The sequence below is a fragment of the Camellia sinensis genome, chromosome 5 (genome assembly GCF_055761805.1).
Source record: "Camellia sinensis isolate YWXY chromosome 5, ASM5576180v1, whole genome shotgun sequence".
Taxonomy (NCBI): domain Eukaryota; kingdom Viridiplantae; phylum Streptophyta; class Magnoliopsida; order Ericales; family Theaceae; genus Camellia; species Camellia sinensis.
The window spans coordinates 200,298,587-200,310,914 of NC_138965.1; the positions used below are offsets into that span (position 1 = coordinate 200,298,587).

General features: G+C 29.8%; 1 protein-coding gene across 2 annotated transcripts; it reads right to left on the minus strand.

Moving 5' to 3' along the window:
- Window positions 1–2,116: 2,116 nt before the first annotated feature.
- Window positions 2,117–7,272, minus strand: LOC145791140 (E3 ubiquitin-protein ligase At3g02290-like). 2 transcript variants are annotated; one of them, XM_082871145.1, is made up of 5 exons: window positions 7,062–7,272; window positions 5,551–5,686; window positions 4,540–4,921; window positions 3,952–4,061; window positions 2,117–2,439 (listed from the first exon to the last, which is right to left on the minus strand). In XM_082871145.1, the coding sequence occupies exons 2-5, from the start codon at window positions 5,668–5,670 to the stop codon at window positions 2,413–2,415; spliced, it is 639 nt and encodes a 212-aa protein (XP_082727271.1). In that variant the 5' UTR covers window positions 5,671–5,686; window positions 7,062–7,272; the 3' UTR covers window positions 2,117–2,412. The 2 variants fall into 2 exon arrangements, with proteins under 2 accessions (XP_082727271.1, XP_082727272.1); XM_082871146.1 differs by having other exon boundaries at window positions 5,823–7,063.
- Window positions 7,273–12,328: the final 5,056 nt, after the last annotated feature.

Genomic DNA, 12,328 nt, shown 5'->3' on the forward strand with positions numbered 1-12,328 from the left:
TGTGTTTGATGTAAAACTGCTGCATTCTGCTGATTGGGGTTTGTGTTATATTATAATATTACTCTATAGTTTGCTTGTCTAAGTCAGCTGGAATTTATGGATATATTTATATAATGGGAAATGCTACAGCACGCCGTGATGTTAATCACGAATTTTTAAAGGCATGCGACAAAATAAAAATAGCGTCATAAGGTTTTATGGTTGATTACAAATTTGTGATTTTTTGTCCCGAATATTTGTGATATGGTATAAAAAATAAATTCAACGCCAAAAGTGATAACGGTTTTATTTTTATTTTTTTAATAAGGGCATGTTTGGGATTAGCTTTATTAAGTATTATTTTTTATTATTATTATTATTATTTTATTTTATTTATTATTATTATTATTTTTTTACCGTATCGTTAGTAAAACAATTTAAAAATAAAAAAAATTTACGCTTCAAAGTTCTACTAGACTAGAGGGATCAAAAAATCTTAACACAATTTTTTGTCACAAATATTAGATAGATTGGAAAAATAAAAATCTTAAAACAATTTTTACAAAAAAAAAAAAAAGACTTAAACGCATTAGATTGGAAAAAAAATGAAAAAGATAGATGATATGTAAATAAAATATAGGGCAAATTACAGTGGTAGTTCTTGTAATTTACCTGTTTTTATCATTTTGGTCCCTGTTGTTTCAATTTGATCAATTTTGTCTCTGAATTTTACAAATTGTATCATATTAATCCAATAAATAACAACGGTTAAGTTTGATGGACGAAAAATCAAATGATGTGTTAATTTGGTTATTGTAATTTATTATTTTGATTTTTCTATAAACTATAGGAACCAAATTGATACATCCTATAAACTGTAGGGACTAAATTGATACATCATTTGATTTTCTGTCCATCAAACTTAACTGCTGTTATTTATTGGACTAATATGATACAATCCGTAAAATTTAAGAGCAAAATTGATCAAATTAAAACAATAAGAACCAAAATAATAAAACAGATAAATTATAGAGATCATTTACATAATTTATCCTAAAATATATTTACATTTCACTTAATTTCGTATATTTTTTCCATTTTCCATTCTAAATTCCACTTAAATCACTCAACCAATACAGCATAAAAGAATCATTATAGAGCCTGCTGGCATCCCACTCCAATTTATAGCATAATTGCGACGAATAACGTCATATAAATAAAATTCATATACAAAACTTTCTTATAAAATAGTGCAGCATCCCATCACTAGAAAACAAAAATATTGAACACTGACTTATAATTGTAAAAAAACTCATTGCCGCATTATTCTAACAAAAATAAATAAATAAATAAATCAATTTGTCATTATGTATGAATTGTTTACAAAAAATAGTTGAGACACGTAATTTATCATTCCTAAAAGTCTAATAATATATCTGACAAGTGTCAAATTTTGATGTGTCAAGCATTCCATCATTTGAGATCTAACCTCAATATCATATCATTAACAGTCATTTATGCTGTATTTGGTTGGAAAATTTGGAGAGAGAAATGGAAAAAATAGGTGAAATGTGAATAAAACATGCCTATATTTTACTTAATTTCACACACCTTTTCCCTTTCCCTTTCCAAATCCCTCCTCAAATCCTCCAACCAAACATAATATTAAGGGTGATAAATTAAAGAAAGGTATCATTGTTAATTTTTTTATTTTTATATAATCTTTTATAACAAAATGAAGAAAATAAGGAAAAGGGGGGAAAAGTTCCCCTTCAAGGGAGAGAATCTCCTACTGGTTCAATTTGAGAAGTCAATTCATGACATTCACCATTTTTTTTTTTAAATATTAATTGATAGTAAGATAAATACCCAGGAGATCTATCAATACTACAATACCTATAAATCTATCTATTAATCCTAATTAGTAGATAATTCAAACTAAAAATCTAAAATATTTAACATAATTATGACTAACAGTTTTCCGTATACAAATTTTGTATATATATGAAAAGAGGAACACTTGACAAATTTGATCATTCTCTAAACCCGGATTCCTCATCATAATTTCAAAGCAAGAATGAAAATTTATGCTTCCTAAACAAACAGACAGCAAAAGAGAATTATTCATGGAAAAAAATTGAACAAAGCACAAACACGCCTCCATTATCTATCATGAATTTTTCAGCAAATCCATATACCCTTTGTTCTTATGAATCTAATAAATAAAGGGATGAAAAAAAAAATAATAATAATTATCCTATCATGAATCTAACATGAGAGAGCAGCCTGTCAAAAACATGTACTTCTTACCAACTGCAAAATTCAAAACTTTGCTATGAACACCTTCGCGAAATGGGCAATTCGCAATTTCACAGTTGTGTAGTTTACTTTTCTTTTCTGTGTTGTTTCCCTATTATTTGAAAACCTTCAAGATCAAGCCGTTTCATTGAATTCCATCAACTAGCAAAACAATCGAAAGAGAGTCAGTATACGGGAAAGCTAAAAGGAAAATGAAATCATTACGACATTTATAGCTATCAAGATACTAAAATAGTATGAAAGAATACACAAATTAGCATTTTTCTAATAGAAAATGCTGACGACTGTCCAAATGATTGCTATTTACCTCGATTAAGAGTGAGAAAAGTGCATCAGAATGTGTGAAAAATGTTTCAAAATAATTTCTCATTTCTATGAAGACATTATCTCATAAAATTAATTGAACTCTATTTGCATATTTCACCTTTTTTTATTCATCAAAATCCTCATTGTGATAAAACTTTTTGAGTAATTAAAACTGTTTAACCCATGCAAAATATTAAAAAAATTAATTAAAACTGTTTAAGAATTTTTTCACAATTGTGTACTAAGAGAGTGGGCAAAAGGTTATAAATTCAAAATAATCTTAACACCTCCTGATTTGTGCCTAACCAACCATAACTGCTATTAAACATAAATAAAAACTTTCAAGCATAGTTGATTAGGCTGTTCATGAGCATATAATTGATCTTAAAGGCAATAATATTTATTAAAGCATGAACCAAAATGACCGGTAATCATCATATTTCTTGATACATTGCTACTTTAGTGTATCAAACTGCCACCGAGTCTTAACCCAAGTCAAAGATCACTATGGTTCAAAGAGACTACTTAGAAGCACGGACACAAGCATGGAGAAGGAACAAAGTGATTTAAAAAAAATTAAGATACAGACATAGCGAAGATAAGGCAAAATATATATATATATTTTTATTTACTATGTATATGAATATACATTTAGGATACATAAATAAGACAGGTGGACACAAAAAGTCATCCCTCATCCTGACCCTATGGGCTTAAATATCAATCCTAAGCCCTTAAAAAAGTAAGATGGGATGGACGGGCCAGTAGCCTCATGCCCCACCTCTAATTGAAAGTAGTTCAAAAGTAGAGGTAACAAAATGTTATTTCTGCTACAATTTTTTAATCTCAATATAAGTTTTGTTCCAAATGAAATTCACCATGACATCGGTGGTTATCCATTAATTTTTCCAAGTGTTTCCCTAATTTGTGCACATTATTGCTAAAAATATAAATAGCTCGGAGCTCAAAAACAAGTTCAAAAGCGTCAAAACTAACATGGTAATGATTACAATCAACATCTATCTGGGCAAAAAAATTCCATTCATAAAATGTAAGAATTGAGGCAAGAAGACCATCAGAGTTCATGTGTGTGGCACTATGGAGTCCCGTCAACGCCACTAAATAAATACTACATTAATGCATTACATTTATTAAATATTGAAGGCGAAATTGGTATGGTAAGTATAAATTCTTTTAGTAAACTCAAAAACTTTAAATATAGACAAAACCAAAAATAATGCATATAATAATAATCAGGCAATGTCTTGTGCTAGAAATAAGCTATCAGGTTGAAGATGACAGAAAATATTTAGAACAGAGTAACAAGAAATGAAGAAACATATTTACTTTCCCACAAATTGGACATTTGTCGCTTCTCTCCATCCACTCATAGATGCAACTGAGGTGATACTGGTGATGGCAATGTGTAATTATCTTGGGATTTTCTGTGGTATATTCTGTCAGGAAAAAAAAAATAGAATTAACGGTTTAATACAGAACATAGTAAGTTTAGTTACTAATGCAAGCTAATTGAAAGTGTTTACCCAAAGCTATAATGCCAAGCAAACTTTATCTGAAGTTTGAGTTAAAACCCTCTGTTTGCTTCGGCAAAAAAAAGATTGTGAAAATTGTTTCATGCATTTTATGTCGTTTTGAATAATGGGAAATGATTGTCAATGAGTGTTTCCATTTTTGAAACATAGAAAACGTTTTCCAAACTAAAGTCTTGCCAACACTACCACACTACCACTACTACTACAACGCCGACCACCACAACACCAACATCACCACTAATACAACCACCAGGCACATTAGTTTCAAGGTCGTAACTAAACATAAGAAAACGTTTTTTGTGGAAAATATTTTCTGAAAAATGTTTTTTTGCCAAAACAAACAGAGATATTTGAACAAAATGCTTATTTGAGTAGATCTTACCTTCAAGACATGTGGGACAAACATCCTCATCTTCTTCTGCTGGGGGAGAGAAGTATTCAACTCCACTTTCCACTTTTTCTGTCAAAACCTTCCCTGAGGACTTGGAATGCCATCCTTTTGATTCCTCTTCATAATAAGAACCATCCTGTTTGTCTACTCTTATTTGAACATTGCTTCTTCTAAGCGGTTCTTGCCCCAAATGAGAACGGCTCGTGCCTTTACCATGTCTTTGCAATTGAGAATTTTGGGGATTCACATGATTTGGTAAATGTGTACTGGTGTCAAGTTGTGTATTGATGGGTGCCACCACAGAACTCGAAGAGGCTGCCGCCTGAATCGATAGAGGAGCATGCATTTCCACTTTGCCAAATAAAGCTCCACACTACAGACAAATGAACAAAGGGAATTGTTGTGACAAAGGTGAAAATGAGAAAAGCTAAAACAGAACAAACACAAAAGCACACAACAATTACGTGGTTCGACTATTAATACTACATTGGTGGGCAAAGAATGAAGGAGAAGTATGTTATTGTAGAGATTACACTCTCTCAACGAACCCGCTTACAGAAGCTTAAAAAATCATCATATCCCTAGAACTCAGAAATAACTCAATTTATTTATCCGAAAATAGCAACCCAGGTCAAAATAGACCCCAAAACAAATACCAGGTTGTGTGTGCTGCCAACAAGTTATAAGCATTGTCCATAGCAAATTCAAGACACATCCACATCAAGAGCAATGTTGACAATGCACCATGATATATACTTAAAAGGAGAGACTAAATACATGTTTTTATAGTAGTTTTAGTTTTATGAAACATCATATTATAGAACTCAGAATGTGGCAAAAAAATACACATACACAGACACATTGGATTTACAAAAAGTATCAAAGGTGCAAGCAATAGATATGTGAAATAGATTTCCCAACAGAAACTCAAAAAATGAAATCATACTGAGAATTGGAACTAAATTTTAAAAGTGGAGAGACGATTGAAGCTCTCTGACATACCTTATTTCTTAAGTTTTGAATGAAACCATCGGGGGAAATGGAATTTCCATGGTTGGAACTGTTTGATTCTACATTTTCTTCAGCATCAGGAACACAAAAGCAAGAACAGAGAGAACCCATAATGCAGCTTCAATTTCTGCATTAAATACAACAACAAGAGGACAACAAAATAAGCAATGCTAAGTAACAAATAGAATTTTTTTTTTTAATACAATATACCGTAATACAATGAAGTATAATGAATCAGTAGTTATAGTATCAATGACAATTACATATAATATCTCAAAGTGGGAGAAAGACCCAACTACAAGGATATCCTTTGAACTCTCCACCTCTTAATGAGGTGCAAGAGCTTAGATTAGCCTGTTCGTCAAAGTTAACATTAAAGTTAATATATAAAGAATCATTCTAACATACCCTCATAGTCTGTCACTAAGGTGAGAAAAAAAAAAAAACCAAAACAATGATAATTCTAAAATAATTTTACATAATTTCATAGTACGATTAAAACTTTTATTATATATTTTTATACACTTTATATATACATAAAAACTAAACTAACAACCACTTCATTGGGCACAATCATTAGAATTTTTCATAGATAAGTGAATAACTTGTGAAAGGCAACTAGTATCTGTGGCCTTTTAATTTATCTATTATGTCAATATAGTTTAATTATATTACTTTTTTTTCTTTTAATTTTTCATATTGTGTTAATTTAGTCTAATTAATAATATCCATTAAGAATACGCAGAAAAATCAAAGGGAAAAATTGTCCATTCAAAAGGGGAAGAGATCAACTCTTCAATCACTTTGAAAGAGAGTGAATAAACTATTTGCCAATTGATTTCAATAGTATTTTTTAAAGGAGCATTATTAATTGGACTCAAAAATTCAATTGTAAGATTGATACAATTAAAATTATATGGACAAAATTGACATAAGAGACAAAATTGAAATAAGAGACAAAATGCAGTTTCCTAGTATAAACTACCCAATATGAAAATATAAGAGAGGAGACCCTCCCTCTACTCTAGCAAGTTAAACCACAATGAGATTGATCATCCAAGGTCATAAGAGAGTCATTAATCATATTCCTTTTGATCATCTAACAGCTGTAAGACAATACCCAGAAAAGATTAAAAAAGAAAAAAGAAAAGTACCTTAGAATGAAATTGACAACACAAATTAACATTAAAACTAAAAAAACTAAGAACCAGATATGATATTATTTACCCAAACTGTCAAATATATATATATATATATATTTGGAAAATCAAAGAAAAAAACAAAACATACTGTGGAATTACCTTTCTCAAAAAAAATTCACCCAAAAAAAAAAAAAAAAACCTTTCTCAAAATTATTTATATATACAAACATACATACATATATATATATATATATATATGAACACATAAATATGAAAGTATTTTGTATATGACAAAAAGGGGAAAAACCCATATACAAACATGGAGAGAGAGAGAGAGAGAGAGAGTGAGAGAGAGAGAACCTAGAGAGAGAGGCGATTGAGGATGTTTGTTGTTCAACGTTGGACTGAATTTTTCCAGACTGACGAAGACCTTCGAATCTTCTTTTTTCCTGTCTGTTGTTGGATTGGGTTTTTAACGATTAAAAGATTCTTCGCCGAGGAATTAGCTAATGCAAAACAAACAATACCATAAAGCATTGTTTTGGTTGGTGTGTTTTACCTTCATAAGTATAATTATGACGGATTTGGGGTTTGTTTATTTAGGTAGTGTGTGGTAACGTTTTTTTTTTTTTTTTTTTTTAATGTTTATAAAAATTTTATAAATTAATTTTTGTTTATTTTAAAAAAAAATATAAATTATAAATGTGTTTGGTTTAAATAAAATATTTGAAAATTTTAAAAATATAAATTAAAAAAGGGAAAATTGGTCTAAGGTCCCTCTCCCACTTTTCGTAATGGAAGAGATCCACAAAATTATTTTTTGATGTCTAAGGTCCCTAAACATATATCAGAGAAATTTGACTGGGTTTGATCCTCTTCCTCAAAACCTCATTGCCTGATTCTTCTCTCTCTAGCAGAACCTTCCAATCTCTTTCTCTTCTTTTTTTTTTTTTTGTTTTTTCTCTGTACTTTCTAGATCTCTCAACCTGATTTCATGGATCTATAAACCCACCCACCTGCATTGTTGTCTTTCGTCTAGGGCTTACGAGCCACATGCTTCGTTCGCAATTCTCGCTCTTTCGAAGCCATGCAATTGCTTGCTTTGAGCAACGGAGTTGATTATCAACTCTGCCGCTGCTGCCAACAGGAGGTACACCGGAACCCTAGAAACATTCGCTGAGACTCCGGCGAGGCATTCGAGCTTGGCGGTCTTTGTTTCTGATGATGGTGTGTTTGAATTTTGTTGTGAAGAAGAGAGAAGATGCGAACTCTAATAGCAGCATAGGAAACTGACACAAACTCCACTTGAAAACAGATTTTGTCCAATGAATTCTTTAAAACATATGTTTGTTTTGAGAGAAGTGGGTGACTTAACAGGATCATACATTTGTTTAATCAAGTTTGTACTCTAAGGAAGCTTGTACTGTCAATATGTAAGTCTGGATTTTCACATTGTGAAGTCATGGTGAATTGGTTGCAATTTGGTCTTCGGCTAACATCAATGAAAGGATAAAATTAACCAAATCTGATTGTTCCCAGGTAAAGTATGTAGGAAAGTCCAAAGGCACAATGTTTCTGGAACTTGCTAACATTTGTCAGTATAATGCTTTCAAGTTGAATTTAGCACCTTTTTTTTTTTATTACTTGCACCTTTTTTTATTACTTTCAAGTTCAAAATTTCTCTGAATCCAGATAAATGTGCTAACAGTGTTGAATATAATATTTCCTACAAACCAGATTAATTGTGTGCTGACAGTGTTGAATTTCTCTGGATTTGGCAATTTTCTCTGGGTTAGAGTGAGATTTTCTCTGAGTTTGAGTGAATTTCTCTGGGTTTGAGGGGGATTTTCTCTGGATTTGAGTTCTAGAATTTTCCTTCACTGCAACAAGGGCTTTGCTCTCAACTTCTAAAGGATTAGTTTTAAAGGATTTCCATGGTACTGGTCTAGTTATGTTGTTGGTCAGTGATTCAAGAAAAGAGTCCTCCCAGGAATTTCTCTGGGTTGATCCAGAGAATTTATCTGGTTTCAACCCAGAGAAAATTCAGTTCAACACCAACCTCAACACCACGCGCAAGCATGGCAGCAAGCTTCTGATCAATTCTCTCTCTCTCTGCAGTGTCGGATTTGAAAAATATATACATATGCATGGACCAGCTTGAGCAAGGATTGGTATCTCTACCAGTTTCTTCTCCTGATGAAGTTCCATCTTTAATGGAGGAAGGTTTTTCAGCTCTTCCACCTGAAGTCTTCGATGTTGGGAATCTAGGGAGTGAGATACCTGGTCTGGATTCGGCTGTTCACAGTAAATGAAGTTCCATCTTCAATGGGAATTCTTCTGATAATAGAAAGTATGTATATAATATTGTATTGTTGCCTTTCTTCTTCACCTTTGAGAAGCAAGGAAGTGAGTTGAGGTAGGGAAATTCTTATGTTCAAAAAAAAAAAGGGCAGAGAAATTTACAGTGGGAAGTTTAGGAAAGTTCAGAGTCCAGAGAAATTCTTTTGGACCAATTTTCTCTGACTTGAATTTTCTCTGGATCAATTTTCTCTAGACCAATTTTCTCTGGATCAATTTTCTCTGGACCAATTTTCTCTGGATTGATGTTGAGGGACCTTAGACATCATGAAAATATTTGATGTCCTTTCTACTATAAAATCATAATATCAGGGACCTTAAAAAAAATACCCCATTAAAAAAATATGTTTGATTAGGTCAAAAATATTAATATTTATTTTTTTATTATTTATAACAATGGGATCATACACATTATAATTGAAAAAAAAATTTAAAAATTAATTGGAAAAAAAATTATTTTAAAAAAAAATTAATTTAAAAAAAATTAACTAAAAAAAAAGTTATTTGAAAAAAAATTAATTGAAAAAAAGTGTATTTGAAAAAAATTTTGTTAACCAAAATTTTAAATTTCTATTTAAAAACCAACATAAACTTATTTTTTTAGTTTATGTTTTTTTCCTTCAAATTTACAAATTAAGACAACAATTTATAAACTAAAAAAATTATTAAACAAGTTTTTATGACATTTTTTTTTAATTTTTATAAATATAAACAAAAAACTAAAAACGAAATGGTTACTAAACAGCCCAATAATTTTTTAATTTTTTATTAAAAAATATATAAAAAAATGGAAAAATGATGTGATAATAAGTAAATAAATTATTTGTGTTTGTTTGAATAGACTATTTTAGTTGATTTTTTTTTTTTTTTTAATGTTTTGATTATTAGGGTTCGTTTGGGAGGTGGATTGGTTTTTTTGACTATTTTAGCTTAGGACTAAAAAGCCTTATTTAGAAAGGACTTTTGACTTTTTTAGTGTTTTTAACTTTTTTGTGAGAAGAAAAATATAATAATTATAGGTTGAATGTGATGTTTTGTCTTATTAGATTAAAAAGTCTATTTTATTTTTTGTAACTAAAATAGCAAAAAAAAAACCCCGAACTTGGCTTTCCAAGCAAAGCCTAGTGGGTGGCTGTTGTGCAGTGAAATGGGCCTATTTCGGGACTCATTTCGATAATTCAAACAATTCACATTTTAGAATATATCAAGTAGAAGATGCTTACAAAAAATCAAATTAATCAGATATCGTTTACCTATTCATCTACTTATATTTGTATTCATTTTCATACTTTAAATCACAATTATTATTTATTTTTGTAGATACATATGTGAATGGATGAATAGGCAAACGATATCCAATTAATTTAATTTTTTACAGAGATGTTCTACTTAATGTATTCTAAAATCTAAACTGTTCGGATTATCGAAATGAGCTCATTTCGCTGCACAACAGCCACCCTACACCCGATATTTTACCCTATTAACTATTTTAATCTAATTTATCTTTTATTAGGGAAATTGTTTATTTATCTCAGAACACCACATGGCTATACTCTAAGTCAATCACTAATTATTTAGCCTTAATGTTGTTTTCCATTCCTAACATAAATCGTGAGTTCCTATCTCTCTCTACCAATACAATTAATATCAAATAAATTAATAAATTTTATAAAAATATTATTTATTGATGTGACACATATACAATTAGGAATTATTGAAGTTTGTTAGGGTTTAGATTCTAAAATATTTCTTTATTGTATGCCATATTATTAGTAAAAATATGGAAAGATTTGTTTTTTTTTTTACATGATACTTTTCTTAATTTCATATATCATTTAATTAATTTTGTGAATAAGCATTTATTTTTAAGAAAAGTTTTATTTTATTTTATTTTTTTGATGGAATATTTTTAAGAAAAGTTGGTGATAAATTTAAAGATCCATACATGAGGCATCATTAATGACAAAATCACCAAAAAAATTAATGACAAGATCACATTTTTTGGGACCAAAATAACAAGTTTTTTTTTTTTTTTTTTAACACTTATTCGGTGAAAATGATATTTGTGACAATTTTATTTTTATATATTTTTTAAAAAACTTAATGAATTTAAAATGTGTTCAAAATATATTTAAAAACCTATGTGTGTATTTACATAATGAACTAATTTTATTTTTATATATGTTTATTAAATCGAGTAATAGTTTGTTCAAGTTTAATTTAAAAATTTAATGAATTTTAAAATGTGTTTAAAATTATATAAAAAGGAATGTATGGAGAAGAAAGAGGTATGAATAATCTCCATAACCATAAATGAATTTCTTTTCCACATTCCTATAATAATAGTAAAATAAAAATAAAAAATACATCTCACTAACTTGACCGTCAAAATCTCCTTCAAGCCAAAAATTTTCAGCGCTGATGAGATGTGCTCTTTCGCAAGGACTCAAAAATAAACACGAGATCATTAGTCCAAATGACTCAACGTAGGACTATTGATTTATTTGTTTTGTTTATTATAATTTCATGAAAGTATTGAATGAGAACGAGAGAATTGGTAATGGTGTGGCACTCCTACAATTTATAAGTTCCATTATGTTAGTTGGCATGTCTTGTGCTTTTGTGTTGGAACAACATAAAGTTTGATTAGAAAATGTTATGTATAATTATATTTTGGGTAAATTACACTGACATCTTCTGAGGTTTATATTTATTACAATTCCCTCTTTTACTTTTTGGAAATTACACTGACTTCCCTTGTCAATGTAATTGTTTGACGGTATTAACTTTTACAAGTTAGGGTAAATTACGCTGATACCTCCTGAGATTTATGTTTATTATAATTCCCTCCCTTACCTTTTGAAAATTACATCCCTCTCCCCGAGGTTTAAAGTTTCATTAAAGATTGCCCATTCAGTTCGTTGACTGTTAAGTCAACTAACAGATTTTGCTGATATTTTAAATTTCAATTTTGTCCTCACTGTATTTCCCTTATATTGGGTAAATTACATTGACACCCCTTGAGGTTTGCAACTAATACAATTTCTCTCTTCACATTTTGAAAATTATAATCCCCTTCCCAAGATTTAAAGTAGTATTATCAATTGACCCCTCGATTAGTTGACTGTTAAGCCAACATACGATGTTTGCTTATGTTAGCAATAATTCTTTTTAAAGTACCATATTTACCCTTGATCTTTTATCTATCATTTTCTTTTTCATTTGTTTCATTCTTTCTAAACCACTTTGTATTACATAAACCAATCACA